Source organism: Prionailurus bengalensis, chromosome E3 (genome assembly GCF_016509475.1).
Source record: "Prionailurus bengalensis isolate Pbe53 chromosome E3, Fcat_Pben_1.1_paternal_pri, whole genome shotgun sequence".
Lineage (NCBI taxonomy): Eukaryota > Metazoa > Chordata > Mammalia > Carnivora > Felidae > Prionailurus > Prionailurus bengalensis.
The window spans coordinates 19,394,614-19,410,154 of NC_057357.1; the positions used below are offsets into that span (position 1 = coordinate 19,394,614).

The 15,541-nt window shown below is 58.9% G+C and overlaps 2 protein-coding genes across 8 annotated transcripts; both read left to right on the top strand.

Annotated features, from left to right (window-relative positions):
* The first annotated feature begins 252 nt into the window (after positions 1-252).
* On the top strand, positions 253-8,456 carry SPNS1 (sphingolipid transporter 1 (putative)). 5 transcript variants are annotated; one of them, XM_043560225.1, is made up of 13 exons: positions 267-438; positions 697-1,004; positions 1,100-1,165; positions 3,010-3,146; positions 4,259-4,410; positions 4,516-4,582; positions 5,432-5,577; positions 5,877-6,032; positions 6,323-6,512; positions 6,886-6,951; positions 7,216-7,314; positions 7,642-7,813; positions 8,103-8,456. In XM_043560225.1, exons 2-13 carry the CDS (start codon positions 764-766, stop codon positions 8,195-8,197), a joined length of 1,587 nt encoding a protein of 528 aa, XP_043416160.1. In that variant the 5' UTR covers positions 267-438; positions 697-763; the 3' UTR covers positions 8,198-8,456. The 5 variants fall into 5 exon arrangements, with proteins under 5 accessions (XP_043416163.1, XP_043416160.1, XP_043416159.1 ...); XM_043560224.1 differs by having other exon boundaries at positions 268-438; positions 713-1,004; XM_043560226.1 differs by having other exon boundaries at positions 283-438; positions 796-1,004.
* Positions 8,457-8,599: 143 nt separating this feature from the next.
* LAT (linker for activation of T cells) lies at positions 8,600-14,173 on the top strand. 3 transcript variants are annotated; one of them, XM_043560230.1, is made up of 12 exons: positions 8,600-9,047; positions 9,378-9,471; positions 9,614-9,641; positions 9,767-9,801; positions 10,067-10,154; positions 10,288-10,352; positions 10,446-10,620; positions 10,695-10,789; positions 12,395-12,457; positions 12,585-12,647; positions 12,758-12,838; positions 12,965-14,173. In XM_043560230.1, exons 1-11 carry the CDS (start codon positions 8,958-8,960, stop codon positions 12,829-12,831), a joined length of 870 nt encoding a protein of 289 aa, XP_043416165.1. In that variant the 5' UTR covers positions 8,600-8,957; the 3' UTR covers positions 12,832-12,838; positions 12,965-14,173. The 3 variants fall into 3 exon arrangements, with proteins under 3 accessions (XP_043416165.1, XP_043416166.1, XP_043416164.1); XM_043560231.1 differs by having other exon boundaries at positions 10,446-10,475; positions 10,560-10,620; positions 12,758-14,173; XM_043560229.1 differs by having other exon boundaries at positions 12,758-14,173.
* The last annotated feature ends 1,368 nt before the right edge of the window (positions 14,174-15,541 follow it).

Here is a 15,541-nt window from a genome sequence, read left to right on the forward strand (position 1 = left end):
TTGGGATATCTAGAGATAAGCTACTTCCAGAACATTTTAAGATTCCATGATCTCGTTTCATCTCGTTTGATAAGAAGTGTGCCCGGTGGGAGCTGCAGATAAGGAAGCCGAGATTCCGAGGGTTGGGCGACTTCGGCGGTTCGCTGCGACTCCCTGGGGGAACGCACCCGGTGCGGCGCGGGTCTGGGGCCGTCCCCGGTTACCCCGGCGACCGGCCGGCAGTCACGTGACGGGGGAGCAGGCGGAGAAGCTGGAGAGGCGAGCAAGGTCTACTGCCGGGCTTCTGTAGTCCGGCGGCGGTCACGTGTCCAGGGCTCGCGGGAGGTGGAGTTGGCCCCCGGCTCCAGCGTCACATGACCGGCTCCGGGACAACATGGCGGCGGCCGTGGTGCAGCGGCGGGGCTGAGCGACAGCGATTGCAGTGGGCTCCTAACAGGGGTGAGGGGTGGCTTCAGCCTGGGCGGGGGAGGGGAGAGGGGCGCGGGGAGGGGTCCGGGCCCTGTTCAGCCTGCTCCCGTCCCCGACGTCGCTCGCGTTCCACTCGTCCTCTCCGCGCGCTGCGTCTCCCGGAACGGGGAGGCATGACAGGCAGGGCCTGGCTTCCATCCCAGCCGCGCTTTGTGCTTTCGGGCAAGCGCCTGCCGGTCTCTGGGCGCCCCTCCCTCGCCTGGGTTCCCTCCATCCTCTTTTCTCCAGCCTCCTCCCCTCGCAGGTGGGATCGTCGGTGGGACCGGAGCGCGGGCGGGCGAGGCCCCCCGGGACCATGTCCGGGTCCGACACCGCGCCCTTCCTCAGCCAGGCGGATGACACGGACGACGGGCCGGTGCCCGGCACCCCGGGGTTACCGGGGTCCATGGGGAACTCGAAGTCCGAGGATCCCGAGGTCCCGGACCGAGAGGGGCTGCAGCATATCACCGGCTTGTCTCCGGGCCATTCGGCTCTCATAGTGGCGGTGCTGTGCTACATCAACCTCCTCAACTACATGGACCGCTTCACCGTGGCTGGTACTGACTTCTGGGAGGAAGTCAGACTGGGGGAAGGGAAGGGGGTCCCGAAGGTGGGGCTGCCTCGTCGAGCCCATCTCGAGTCTTCTTCACAGGCGTCCTTCCAGACATTGAGCAGTTCTTCGACATCGGAGACAGCAGCTCCGGCCTCATCCAGACCGGTGAGTGGAGGCCCCTCCTGGGCACACGGCAGCTTTTCTTCCTTTTCTGCCCCAAATGGGGTTACATGCCGGCATGCCTGGGGCCTTAATAGAGGTAGAGAAGCCAGACTTAGAGGAGGAGATGGTCTTTATTTCTCTGTGGGTTGCCCTGTTCAGTTAGAACACCACATTTTATTTTATTAAAAAAAATTTTTTTTAACGTTTATTTATTTTTGAGACAGAGAGAGACAGAGCATGAACGGGGGACGGGCAGAGAGAGAGGGAGACACAGAATCCGAAACAGGCTGCAGGCTCTGAGCGGTCAGCACAGAGCCGGACGTGGGGCTCGAACTCACGGACCATGAGATCATGACCTGAGCCGAAGTCGGACGCTTAACTGACCAAGCCACCCAGGCGCCCCAGAACACCACATTTTAAAAGGCAGTTTAGTGTAATGGTTAAGACAGACCTGGGTTTAAATCTCAGCTTTCCACTTAGTGTGATGGTAGGCAAGGCCCTCAACCTCTCTAAGCCTTACTTTTCCTTGGTGAGAAGGAAAGAGTAGCAACCCAGAACACCTCAGAGGGCTAATGTGAGAATCAGATGCGATGATTAATGCTGTAAAGTGCATGGTGCCGTGTCCGGAGGATGGTAGGCACCGAAAGATAGGGATGGAAGGCGGTGTCTGGAATGGGGAGAGTTGAGTTTTACTTGCTCAGAACGTTGTGGAAGAGGCAAAGCCAAGGCCAGATCCTCCTTTCCTTCCTTTTCCCCTTCCTTCGTTTCTCAAACATTTCTGAGCGCTTACTCTGTGCCAGGCCCTGGAGGAAGAGGCTGATAGCATACACAGAACTTGCCCGAGACCTTTTAGACCCATTGTCTCCTAATCCTTCCATCAGTCAAAGAACAGGTGGTGGTATCATTTTATAGAAGAAGCAGGTAGTAGTCGCTATGTTTTTATAGGGAAACTGAGGCTTAGAGAATTCGGCCTTGCCCAGAGTCACACAAATGAGAGCAGAGGAGGAGTTTGAAACAAGACCTCGAAGGGTTCTTTGCTCCACCCCAGGCCAGTAAGGACTGGGAAGTATTTAAGGCAAAGTCTAGAGGAATGAGAACAGGGTCATAGGCCAAGGTCTGCAAAGCTTTAAATTGTCGAGTTAGAGAAGAAGCAAGTCTTTGTCCGCTCCATTCGCTTTTTCGTTCAACACGTGTTAATGAGCACCTTTTTTTATGCAACGCCATGTGTTCCACGGTGGAAACACAGGAGTGGTCATTATAGGCAAGGTCCTTGTCTTCACGGAGCTGACATTCTACTGGGAATGAGCGGGCCACCGTCCTGAAAAACCTAAGCTGATAACGAGGTCATTTTCTGTAGGCTTATTTTGTAAAAGAAAACAGAGTGACTGTGATCAAGAGAGATTGGATATGTGGGGGTTGGGAAGATGTCTGAGCTGGAGCCTACAGGTTCTGTGAAGCTCAGGCGAGTGGAGAAACGTTCCCAGTAGAGAGGACAGTGGGTGCCAAAGGTCCTAAGACGGTGTTGAGCTTGGCAGTTGGGCCATTGGGATGCAGAGAAGGGAAAGTGGATGAGCATGAGGTTGGAGAGGTAGGGAGGGGTTAGATCAGATCGTGGGCCATGGTGTGGAGAGTGGATTTTGCTCTTGGCTGGATGGGAGTCAGCTGGGCCATCCATTCTACAGTGGAAGGTTTGAAAGATGCCAAAGAGGGGCCTGGACTTCTCTGGCAGGAAGCACTGATAGTTTCAGGGTTGGGAGTTATTCCTGAGCCCCCTTGCTCTCCCTGAGCTGGGGTCGGGGTGGGGAAGGGGTACCGGGGCTGGGCTGTGACTCTCTGCTTCTCCTCAGTGTTCATTTCCAGTTACATGGTGTTGGCACCTGTGTTTGGCTACCTGGGTGACAGGTACAATCGGAAGTATCTCATGTGCGGGGGCATTGCCTTCTGGTCCCTGGTGACACTGGGGTCGTCCTTCATCCCCAGAGAGGTGAGGCCCCATGCTGGCTCCTGTTTCTGCCCCACCCCCACCCCCCACCCATCAGTCTTTGCTGCCATTCTTTGGGGTCGTTGCAGACTGGGCCTGGGGAACTTATGCAGTTTCCTTGGTCCATGCCGTCTTCTCCTCCCTGCTTGCCTGAGTTAATCTGCCCACCCCATCTACTTCCCCTTTCTTCTAGAACACTCTTCTGTCATCCCCTTTCCCCCTAACCATTGACTGCTTACACTCCACACTTAAACACTCCCGCTTCTATACCATGGAAAAGACCTTACCTGGACTGTCTGTCCTCTGTCTTCCTCTTCTGAGTCAGACTGCCCACAAGGTCCCCTTGACCGAGCTCCATCCTGGGTGAAGGAGCAGACAGGGAGAGGCTCTCACTTTGCTTGCACTTCCTCTCCTCCCACTCACCCCGGAACACTGCCGGCCAACCTACCCCCACCACTCCATTGCCAAAGTGACAGAAACCTTTTGGTTGCTAAATGTAGCTCCTGCTTCCTAATCCTGCTCTTGCTAGATCTCCTGGGAGCCTCTGGCTCTATTGACTCACTTCCTCCTTCCGGAAACTCTCTCCTAACTTCTGTGATGCCACTCTTGTGGTTTTCTTCCCGCCTCCTTGGCTGTCACTTCTTTGCTCCTTTGAAATCCCTTCTGTCTGTTCTTACTCTCTGCCCCTGGAACTCTGTCCTCAGCCCCGGGTACTGCATACTCTCCTTGGGTGATCGTGCCCTGTCCTTAGCTTCAGGTGTCTTTGATAGACGAATAAACTTCCGCCTCAGATCATTATTCACGATTGGAGTGTCTTGGATGGTAGAAATTAAGATTTGTTCTACACCTGTCGGGGCACGAGATATTGAATAAAACTTGTATCGTCCCGTCGTGGTGATAGTTGTGTGAGCAAGTTATTGTTTTCCCCCTTTTCAGATGAGGAAACTGAGGCTCAGAGAGGTTAAGTTGCTTTCCCAAAGTCACAGCTAGTACGTAGTGGAGCCAGGATTCAAGCTCAGGTCTGTCCAGCTCAGGCCTCGCCCACCATCCCTGCCCCCTCTCCCGAGCCGGCTGGTGAAGGCGGGGTGCCACCTCCCCCATGTTTCGTTCCCCAGCAATTCTGGCTCCTCCTCCTGACCCGGGGCCTGGTGGGGGTCGGGGAGGCCAGTTACTCCACTATCGCGCCCACCCTCATCGCCGACCTCTTCGTGGCAGACCAGCGGAGTCGGATGCTTAGTGTGTTCTACTTTGCCATCCCGGTGGGCAGGTGCGTGGGCCTGGGGCCTGGGGGGGAGCACGGGAGGCAGGAGGGCCTGGCGTGGGGGCACGGCTGACCGGCTATCCCCTCTCCTCTCCCATCCCCTTTCCCCAGTGGTCTGGGTTACATTGCAGGCTCCAAAGTGAAAGATATGGCCGGGGACTGGCACTGGGCTCTGCGGGTGAGTTTGGACACAGCCTGGGGGAAGGTCAGCGACATTGTCACTGCTTCTCCCTTTCCTACCTTCAGACATCTCCTAACCCTAACCACCACCACCACCCCCCGCCTTTTAAGGCAGCGCTCACTCTGCCAAGCCTGTGGGAAGCCATGTGCAGACAGAACTCTTGGTTGTGGGTGGTAGCAGCTCACTGTAAAACTGTAAGCTCCCGGATGGGACGCTATTGGCTCTCATAGTGGAAAGCCCCAGGGTGAGCGTCAGGTAAAGCTGGATCCAGGACTCCCACTCCGTCCTAGGAGTTTGATCATCCTTTTTCTCAGTGCTGCTTTTCCTCTGTGTTAATTTCATTCTCAAGCAAGTGAAAGCTCCACGCATTTATCTTCCCATTTAGAAACCTCGCCACCCTGAATCCTTGAGCACTAAGTCCTGGATGGTGTCTGATTAGATGAGCACGGGTCACGTGCCTGCCACTAAACAATCACCGAGGCCAGGGAGGCTCACACCACTCTTGTCGGCCAAGTCTGGGTTATAAGCCCTGCCCTGTTTGGGGACTGACTGCCCTGCCCTGTTTGGGGACATGGACTGAGAGAAGTTGGGGGAATAGTTTCCCAAAAGGAAATTGGGGTGCTGTTACCAAAGAGGGAGCAGTTAGGCTTGCAGAAGCAGGGGGCCCCTAGTGGCAGTTGCTCTGCCCTCCAAACGCACGTTCAGCTTCCTTGAGCACGTGGCTTACTGGGTGTTTGAGGTCTTGGGGCCTGAGTTGCCTTCACACACCCTCACTTTCTCCCATCCCAGGGGTGTGGAGGTGTCCCTGCCTGTCTGTGCCTGTCCTGAAGCCCACTCTTTCCCCAGGTGACACCAGGTCTAGGAGTGGTGGCCGTTCTGCTGCTGTTCCTGGTAGTCCGGGAGCCGCCACGGGGAGCTGTGGAACGCCACTCAGACTCACCACCCCTGAACCCCACCTCGTGGTGGGCAGATCTGAGGGCTCTGGCAAGGAAGTGAGTTTAGTTCCATTCTAACCCAACATCTGAGGCCCCCCAGGGAGGCCTCCGTATTTGTTCTGAGATTTACAGGAGCATGGTCTTTGTTTTCTGCCAGCTGGCCCTCCCCCAAAGCCAGGTCACCACTGCCCCCTTGTGGCAGATGCTTGAATTACAGGCCCAGATCCTGGGCGCCAAGACGGCTTCCACACCCGTCTCCTAACCTTACTTTAAAAGTAAGCCGGGGAGAGAGAGTAGAAGTCCCCTACCCTGGCACCTCAGTGGAGTCTGAGTTCCTTCTTCCCACCTGTCTTCAGTCCTAGTTTCATCCTCTCTTCCCTTGGCTTCACTGCTGTGGCCTTCGTCACGGGCTCCCTGGCTCTTTGGGCTCCTGCATTCTTGCTGCGTTCCCGTGTGGTCTTGGGGGAGACCCCACCCTGCCTTCCTGGAGACTCCTGCTCTTCCTCTGACAGGTACCCAGATGGGGGCTAGGCTAGGGGTAGCCTGCAGGTGGCAGGGGATGGAGCGGAGAGAGTCATTGATTCAGGGTCAGGCTACTTCTTCTCCCAGTCTCAGTTTTCCTGGCGGAGGAAACCGATGGTAGGATAATGCCTTCCTCTCAGAGCTCCATGAACCATAGAGTACCTGGATAGACCTGGGGTCAGGGTGGCTGGGATGGAGCATCTTCTCCAGGGGTGGGGGCGAGGCGAGGGGGCTTTGCAGGCAGAGGGACTGGCTCCCATGTCCCTCCCCCTGCCCCCAGCCTCATCTTTGGGCTCATCACCTGCCTGACCGGGGTCCTGGGTGTGGGCCTGGGCGTGGAGATCAGCCGCCGCCTCCGCCGTTCCAACCCCCGGGCTGACCCACTGGTCTGTGCTGCTGGCCTCCTGGGCTCCGCACCCTTCCTCTTCCTGTCCCTTGCCTGTGCTCGTGGTAGCATCGTGGCCACCTATGTGAGTAGCCAGCAGGTGTCAAAAGGGGTGTTGTGGGTCTGGGGTGGTGGGGCGGTGTGCCGGGGCAGGACTGGGGTTCATCAGCATAGTGGTTCAGAGACCACTTGAACCAGAAGGCCTGGTTTTGGACCGCAACTCTGGCTCTTCCCAGCTGTGTGACATTAGGCAAGTGAGTTAACCTCTCTGTGCTCAGTCTTAGCATCTGTAAAATGGGAATAAGAGCTTTGTCTCACAGGGGTGTCTCGAGGATTAAGTTGAATGAGTTAATACGCGAGCCTGGTCCAGGGTCGTGTGTTTGCTCTTGTTGCGACGAGACCAACCCCCCCTACCCTCCTCCATCTCCCCGCTTCCAATCCTCCCCCCCCCCCACCAGATTTTCATCTTTATTGGAGAGACGCTGCTGTCCATGAACTGGGCCGTCGTGGCTGACATTCTGTTGGTGAGTAGGCAGGCCACTGCAGGATTAGCCCAGAGGCTGTTGGGAGCAAGGAGTGGGGGCGGAGGCCTCACTTGCCTTAATTGTGGCCTTCACCCCTTCTTCAAAACCCAGCCCCAAACTGAATTCAGAGTCAGCCCCAGATGGGCCTGGAGTCTGGGCATTCACCCCACTCACACCTCAGGGCTGGGGTTCACCTTTGACCTCAGCCTAGATTGAGCCTTGGCCCTGTCCTTGCCCTCTGCCTCCCACCCCCTTCCTCCCCAGTATGTGGTGATTCCCACGCGACGGTCCACTGCCGAGGCCTTCCAGATCGTGCTGTCCCACCTGCTGGGCGATGCTGGGAGCCCCTACCTCGTTGGCCTGGTGAGCACCGCCCCTTGGCTGGACCCGGGGTGGGGATCGGGGGACCCTGCGTTCCTGGCATTGTCTGACAGCCGTTGGCCTCAGCTTGAGCTGACTTACAAGGTCTGACCCAGTGAGGTGTTCGTGCGCCCGGCGCCCCTCACCTCGGAGCCTCAGCCAGGCGGGCAGGGCTTCGTTTTGGAAGATTCCGCAGCGAGGCCACGGGGCTGTCCCTGGTTCTCCAGACCACCCTTCTTTGCCAGCTCCCGACTCCTTTGTTCTTCCGCAGTCCGGGGGCTCCCTGTCCGTGACTCGTTCTCCTGGCTCTCCTTTCTCGTCTCCCTGCAGATCTCCGACCGCCTCCGCCGGAGCTGGCCCCCCTCCTTCTTGTCCGAGTTCCGAGCCCTGCAGTTCTCCCTCATGCTCTGCGCCTTCGTCGGCGCTCTGGGCGGGGCAGCCTTCCTGGGCACTGCCATTTTCATTGAGGGTGACCGCCGGCAGGCTCAGCTGCACGTGCAGGGTCAGTGGGGGCCTTCCCTTTGTCCATCCCTGACTCCTTGCCCAACTTCATGATACCCGTGCTTGTCCGTCCGTCCATCTGCCCGGACCTGTGTCCCTGGCTTCTCTCAGCCCACGGTTCTTCCCCCATCCTGCTTTGGGTCCGGCTGTCCAACGAGCTGACGCTCCACTGTGCCCGCAGCGCTGGTGGCTCTGCCGCCCCGTGTCCACTTCCCACCGCCCGTCTGTCCCCTCCCTGGCTTTGTGTCTTTCCGTCCATCCAGCCCTGGCTCTGACCCCTCCCTTGGCAGGTCTGCTGCGTGAGGCAGGGCCCACAGACGACCGGATCGTGGTACCCCGGCGAGGCCGCTCCACCCGCGTCCCCGTGTCCAGCGTGCTCATCTGAGGGGCCGTCGCTCGCCAGCGCGCATCCCTATCCCAGCTGGCCCTGGGCCCGCCCCAGAAGGTGCCCGGGCCCGAACCCTTGGACTGGCCCAGCTTCTAGGAACGGCCTCGGGCCGCGTTCCAGCTCCCATACACTACACAGGCAGCGGTCGGTCGGGGCAGGGGGGCGGTGGGTCCGGGAGGGGCCTTCCTCTCTCCTGGAGCAGCCCCAGGGGCTTGGTGCTATTTGTAACTGAATAAAATTTGTAGTCAGACCCCAAGTGCCTGCTCGAGTCTCTCTGGGCGGTAATATCTCTGGCTGGCAGACCGCAGGGGATGCCCTCTAGCCCCAGGACTCCCGGGGCTAGAGGGTCACTCCTGTGGGGACCTTAGGCAAATCCCTGCTCTCCGGGGCCTGGCGAGCAGCAGTGTGGGGTGAGCGAGCTCAGTATGACCGTGAGTCAGAACCGTGGTTCCCCTAGAGCCCGCCCCTCTTGGCAGGCCGGCCAGGGTGAGGTGGGGTGGGCACTGCCCTGTGCCCCTCAGCTCCCAGGGGCAGGGCCTCCCTCCTGGCTGCCTCCTTGAGCCACGGCTGTGGAGGCCGTGGCTGTGGGCTGGGCTGTCCGCGTCTTGCCCTTCTTCCCCTGGTAGGGCTCGCTCTGCGTCCTGGGGGCCAGCAGACCCCTCTCGAGGGCCTGCGGGTGGCCCCGCGGGCCTCCGCCTCCCCCTCCCCACCGGCTGGGTGGGGGTGGGAAGGGGGCGGGTGCAGCTGGCTGAGCCCGATGATTTCCTGCCCTCGCCCGGGCTCACCACAGCTTCCTGCCACAGGCGGGCAGGCGCTGAGGAGAAGCAGGCGCCTAGCCGAGCGGCAGGTAGGGCTGGGGCGCGCAGGGGCCGCGCCGCCGGGTGACTGGTGCCCCAGACTCCAGCCCGGACCCTGGCCGGACTGCGCAGGGAGCAGGGGTCTTGCACGGTTGGCGCTGACCCGCTCCTCCCCCCCTACTCAGCCCAGAAAGGGGAAGGGGCCAGTGAGTCCCCAAGGAGGGCGCGCTTGCACCCCACCCCCACCCCCCTGTCGGGCTTCCAGGCTGTGCCCACCCGGCTCCCGCATCCCTGCTGGCCTGGCCCTCACCCCTCCGCGGCTCGGCCCTTGAGGGGGTGAGCGGCGGGCAGCCGGGCCTGGTGCAAGCTCTCTCCTGCAGATGGAGGCGGTCGTCCTGATCCCCTACGTGCTGGGCCTCCTGCTGCTGCCGCTGCTGGCTGTGGTGCTGTGCGTGCGGTGCCGAGAGCTGCCAGGTGAGTGGGGGCTCGGCCCTCCTCTACCTCTCACTCCATCCCGACTGTCCCAAACTCTGCTTGCACGCGAGACCTGAGCCCCGTACTCCCAGCCTCTCCCCTCTTCACCCCGCTTCCTGCCTTACTGGCTTCTCTTCCCCAGGCTCCTATGACAATACGGCCTCTGACAGGTGAGTTGCCCGTCGACCCTAGGTGGCTCCCTCAGTGCCCTGTGTGGCCTCGGGGAGGGGAGGGGACTGGGATGGGAGCTGGGGTCTCTCCTGCCCCTTACCTATCTGTGTCTCTCCCCTGCCAGCTTGGCCCCAAGTAGTATCGTGATCAAACGCCCTCGTGAGTACATGGAGGGTCCTCTCCCTCGGGTGTAGGGGAGGGGGTCCCCTGGCGTGTGAGAGAAAGCGTGCCTCTGTTCAGGTTCCCCCCCACGGTGGCTGCCCACATGGCTTTGATCTGAGCTGGGGATAGGAAGGGAGATGGGTGTCCTCAGGCCGGTGCAGGGCCCAGGGGGTTCACAGAATTCGCCTGCCCTTTGAGGCCTCGATGAGTGTGGGGGCAAAATGTCTGGAGTCGTTCCTTGAGCTTGGTCTCGTGTCCTCAGCCACACTCGCCACCTGGACACCAGCCACCTCCTATCCTCCTGTTACCTCCTACCCACCCTTGAGCCAGCCGGACCTGCTTCCCATCCCGTGAGTAGCATCCTCCCCTCCAAATCCCCCTTTTTACCCCCTCGCTTCTGAGGATTGGGGATCTCTTTCCCTGTTGCAACCCCTCTTGGTCCAGTGCCCCATCTCAGCATGACTTCTGACCTTTGACTCCCAGGAGGTCCCCACAGCCCCCTGGGGGCTCCCACCGCATGCCATCTTCCCGGCAGGACTCAGATGGTGGTAAGTGTGGAGCAGGGCTCAGGGGGCTGGGGCTGGGCAGAGGATAGACCCCGTGTGAGCTGACTCAGCCTCCCTCTTGCTCTCTCTCTGAAGCCAACAGTGTGGCAAGCTACGAGAACGAGGGTGCGTCTGGGGCCCCAGGTGCCCTGGTTGCAGGGAGGCTGGGGCCTGGGCTGGGCCCTGCTGATCGCTGTGTCGTTACCTCAGAGCCCGCCTGTGAGGACGACGATGAAGATGAGGAGGAGGATTATCCCAACGAGGGCTACTTGTGAGTGGCCGGGTGGGGGGGGTGGGAGCTCCAGCTGGGGGTCCTTACTCACCTGCCCCTTGACTTGTCCTCAGGGAGGTGCTTCCTGACAGCACGCCAGCAACAGGCACTGCTGTCCCACCGGCTCCCGCGCCCAGCAACCCCGGCCTCCGAGACAGCGCCTTCTCCAGTGAGTTGGCCATTTCTGACACTCTGCGTTGCGGCCCGTCTGCTCTTCCCTCTCCTGTTATTTCTTTGATGCTTGCTGCCCCTCTGCATTCTCTCTCCTCTCTTTCTAGAACACCTGTCCCTCAGGGCGGACTTCCACTCTGATCTGCTGGTTTCCTTACTTTTTCTATCCTCTTTTCTATTTCTTTGTCTTTCCCTTTTATCGTCTGTGAGATTTCTCCAACTTCACTATTCTTTGAGACTCTGTTCTTTTGTCTCTTATCTGAAAGCTCTTTTCTTGGCCTCTGGTGTTCCTTTTTCATAGCCTTCTGTTCTTGTTTCACAGAGACAATACCATCTTGTACATTTCTAAAGATATTGATTATAGATTGTCTTCTTTGAGGGTTTTTTGGAAGTTTTCTTCTGCTTCCGGCATCATTTTGGTTTCCTTTGAGCTGCTTTTCTCCCTTCGTGTTCGTCTCACGTTGCCCGTTAGAGGCTTCCTTCCATGTTTGGTGATCTTCCATTTTCTGTCGCTCTCCTCACTTTCCGTACCTGTTCCGGGCCATTCCTTCTACACCCTGGCTTCGTGAGCGAGCTCGATTCCCAACTCCCCACCTCCCCTGAGCTCATTTATTCATCCATCCCTCACTTACTCGCCGTGTTTACTGGGTGCCTCTGATAAAACAGCTCACGAGGTAGTGTCATGATAAAGGAGCTCAGCTTGTCAGGGACCTACTACGTGCCTTTCTGAGAGCATTTCGTGTATTAACTCATTAAACCTCAGGATCCCCAGGTGCTCTTGAGCCCATCTCTTCCCTTCCTGCACCTCGGTTGTCCTGACTGTACGACAGGAGGGACCACGTATCTCATAGACACTTGGCGGCCCCGTTCAGATATTCTCGGCTTTAGTTCTCACGGCGCTCCTGGGAGGTGGGTGCCGCCCCTCACCCTATTCTACAGATGAGAACACCGAGGCCCAGAGAGGCTAGGTAGCTTGTGTGAGGTTACACGACTGTCAGTGTGGGAGCTGGGTTTGCACCTGGGCTCTCTGGCTCCAAAGCCTGCCTCGTCCACGGCCTCGTGGAGAAACAGGTCCGCGTGAAGGGACAAGATAGGTGGGAGGCACCCGGGTGGCTCAGTCACTTAGGCGTCCGACTCTTGATCCCGTCTCAGGTCTTGATCTCGGGGTCGTGAGTTCAGGTCCCACGTTGGGCTCCGTGCTTGGTGGGGAGCCTACTTTAAGTAAACAAAAAAGGGCAAGATGGCGCCCATGGCTCCAGGTGCTGGAAGACACCAGGATGGGAGCGGGGGTCAGGGCAGGCCTGGCCGACGGGGCCAGTGGGGCGACAGCACCTCAGACTCGGCACCCCACAAGCGTTGTCTCACACGTGCCACCCAGCGCCATGGCTCCGAGCTGCTCTCTGCCCCTGCCCCCAGCCTGGCCGACATGCTGTCTGTTCTCCCCCATACTTCCACCCCCTCTCATCCGCTCTGGGCACGTTGCCCTACTTCTCGCCGTCACCAGGGCCTCTGTGGGACCCTCTGGGGCTGGCTGCGGGGCGGCCTCTGGGGTCTGTGCTCGGGGCTCTGGGTGACAGTGCCGGGGGCCCTGCTTCTCCTGCAGTGGAGTCGGGGGAGGATTACGTGAACGTCCCCGAGAGCGAGGAGAGTGCAGACGTGTCTCTGGGTGAGTGGCCGGTGCCCCCTAGGGTCCCCCTTCCCTCCCCCACCCTCACCTGCCGTGGCCCTCTTTCTGAGTGTCCTGTTCTCTCACCCTCCACGTGGCCGTCCCCCCTTCTGATCTGTCCCCGCAGATGGGAGCCGGGAGTACGTGAATGTGTCCCAGGAGCTGCCACCCGTGGCTAGGAGCGAGCCTGGTGTGTGCTGGGATGCGGGGTGGCAGGAGCTTGGGGTAACGTGAAAGGTAACGTGCCCGGGGCAGGAGGGACGGTCTGTGAGCTTAAGACTGATCTCTTTCCCCTTCCAGCCATCCTGAGCTCCCGGAACGACGACGAGGAAGAGGGAGCTCCAGATTATGAGAATCTGCAGGGGCTTAACTGAGGGTCCGGTGAGAGGCCCTGCCCACCCTTCCGCGGCCCCTCAGCCCTATCCTCCGACTCCTTCGGGGACCCCTCGGACCCCCACTGACCTCCTGACATTGCAACCCCTCCCTCTCCCTGTCCTGTTGTTTCAGCGCGAGGCCATGCCTGTCCTCGAACCAGCCTTGCTCGGGAGTGCCGAGCTGGGCAGCTGGCAGTGGCTCTGGGGGACCCTCCTAGGCACCCCACCCTGACTGCAGCCTGAGAACAGCCTGAGAATCTCCCCCCTAACTTATTGTCACTTTGGGGTCCAGTCTGTGTGCCCCCAACACTCTGCACCTTCTGACGCAGCCTGAGAATGAGCTACCCTGGCCCCGGCCCTATTCGGCAGTAGAATAAAGGCTGGTGTGGTCTGTAGCGCTCTTGCCTTTGGGGGGCCCGTGGGGGGGAGTCCGAGTGAGGGTGGGCTTGCCTGGGCGCCCGTGTGGGAGCTGTGTGCACGCACGTGTGTGTGTGTGTGTGTGTGTGTGTGTGTGTGTCTCGGGGTCTCCATCCCCCCCTGGGCCGCCGTGCTCCTGAGGGTCCTCACCAGCCGTTGGGAGTGACCAAATGGTGCCTGGGGCATGGCGCTTCGGCGTGAGGCAAGTCCGACCCAGACTGGGCCTCCTGGGCTTCGAGGCTTCGATGCATCTCCCCCAACGCGATAGTCCACCGGACCCACGGCAGACGATGGCTGGGATGATGGGAGGGCAGGGCATGGGGAACCTTGGGTGCAGAGTGACCTTCGAGAGCAAGACTGCTTCCTGCCGGGCCTCATTTTCTCCATCTTTAGAGCAAGGGGGTGGACTTGACCCCAAGCAACTGAAAGGTAATGTGCGATGCAGCCTTTTCGGACTCGGGTGTGCAGATGACTCACCGGGGGGTCTTGCTAAAATGCAGATTCCGAATGAGTAGGTCTGGGATGGGGCCCGAGAGTCTGCATTTCAGAGAAACTACCAGATGCTTCTGATAGCGCTCTTCTGAGAACCAGACTTCGAGCACCTTCTGGTGGACGCCCTGGTCATTGTGATTGGCTCTGGTCTGGGCACGGGACGTAATCTGGGCCACCGAGGACCAGCCCTGGGACTTGGGCTGGAAAGTGACCGGAAGGAGAAGCTCTTTTTGCTCCATGGCAGTTGGTAAACTGGAAGAATATATTCCTGGCGCTACTTGGCGAGCCTGCCCAAGAACGAAGTCCACGTGGAGGAGAGAATGGCCTCGAGGTGGACAGGGTGTCGGAATCTCTGGGTCCAGTCACATCTGAAGCGAGACACCCCCCTCAGACTTCCCAGTTACACGGGCCAATAAATTACCCGTTGTCTTCACCCGGCTTGACTTGGGATTTCTGTTGCACACGCCAAAGTAGCCCTGAGCGATGCACGCAGTTGTTGACGTCCTTTGTTGGCTCCAAAGGCAATAGTGACAGCTTCCCTTCAAGCATGCGCCATGTTTCCATGCTTCCCTCATTCGATTCGTTCCCCTGGGGTCAGTTCCTGTGGGTATCCCCATTCGCAGGTGAGGAAGCAGGCCCAGAGAGGAGAAGCGATTTGCCCAAAGGCACACAGCCAAAGTGGCAAGTCTGGGATTCGATCTGGGGCTGTTGGCCTCTGGAGTCACTGCTGCCAATGTCCTTGCTCTGGGTGTTGTGCAAAGTGTCGGCTGCTCTACAAGGGAAGCTTGTGAGAGGCCCGATTGGAGAAATGGGGGAGGGAGGCTTAGAGAGAGCGTTGGACAGGCTGGATGTCAACAGGGAGAGTTTATCTGGAGGAAATAGACGAGAAGAGGCACCTTTGTGCCTGGGCCAAGGAACAGAAAGTTTATCACAAAGGTATGCCGGTGCAAGCACCCTGGAGAACGATCTAGCAACATCAGTAAGGCTGAAGATGGTGTGTCCCTTTATCTAGCAAACTCTCGGGTATAAACCCAGAGCAGCTGGCACACGGGCTCAGGGGGCGGGCACCTGGGGCTCGGGGCAGCCTTGCAATGGCCAACAGCTGGCAACGGTAGGGGCCGTGACCAGGAGAATGGACAGGGCCTGTAGCCCAGTCACAGCACGGACGGCTCCCAGCAGGTGAAAATAAGTGCATCGGGGCAACACCAGTCAGCGCAGATATATATCACCAAGAGAATATGGAGTGAGAACCAGAAAACAAGTTCTTTTATTTGTATATAGAAAGTTGGAAACATGAAAAACGAAATATATGGTTCAGGGATACACAGCGTGTGCAAAACAGGCAAAGCAACGAGGAACACCAAGTTCAGGAGAGAGGCAACCGTGCGGCCGAGCGCGGGGAAGGGTCGGGAAGGCATTCGGGAAGGCCTCCGTGATAAGTGTAATGTCTTATTCTTAAGCGGAGTTGGGTACACAAGTGTTTGGGACAGGATTCTCTTAAGTGTTTGCATATCTAAGTGATTTTGTAATAAGAGAGACCGAGGCCTAAGGAGGGAATAAGTGGGGGCGGGAGGATAGGGCAGCTTTAAGAGGCAGTAAACGGGCTGAGAATTGCTGGTCGGTCTATGCCAAGGCGGGTGTGTTCCAGGCCTTAGCAGCAGCATGTGCAAAGGCCCTGAGGTGGGGGGGCGGTGGGGAGGCTGTTGCATGAGAAGTGGTGGGCTAGCCGAAGAAGTGGCAGGGGCAATGGAGAGGGGTGGTGGAATGAGATGTTTGGGAGGCCAAAGCAAGGGGCGTGGTG

What these genes read in the sequence shown, in the direction of transcription:
- SPNS1 (XM_043560225.1), top strand. Translation starts at nt 764, where the DNA reads ATGTCCGGGTCCGACACCGCGCCCTTCCTCAGCCAGGCGGATGACACG. An exon ending in TTTGCCATCCCGGTGGGCAG is followed by an intron (nt 4,411 to 4,515) that starts GTGCGTGGGCCT and finishes CCCTTTCCCCAG; the next exon opens with TGGTCTGGGTTACATTGCAG. An exon ending in TCCTGCTCTTCCTCTGACAG is followed by an intron (nt 6,033 to 6,322) that starts GTACCCAGATGG and finishes CCCTGCCCCCAG; the next exon opens with CCTCATCTTTGGGCTCATCA.
- LAT (XM_043560229.1), top strand. Translation starts at nt 8,958, where the DNA reads ATGATTTCCTGCCCTCGCCCGGGCTCACCACAGCTTCCTGCCACAGGC. An exon ending in TATCGTGATCAAACGCCCTC is followed by an intron (nt 9,802 to 10,066) that starts GTGAGTACATGG and finishes TCGTGTCCTCAG; the next exon opens with CCACACTCGCCACCTGGACA. An exon ending in CCGGACCTGCTTCCCATCCC is followed by an intron (nt 10,155 to 10,287) that starts GTGAGTAGCATC and finishes TTTGACTCCCAG; the next exon opens with GAGGTCCCCACAGCCCCCTG.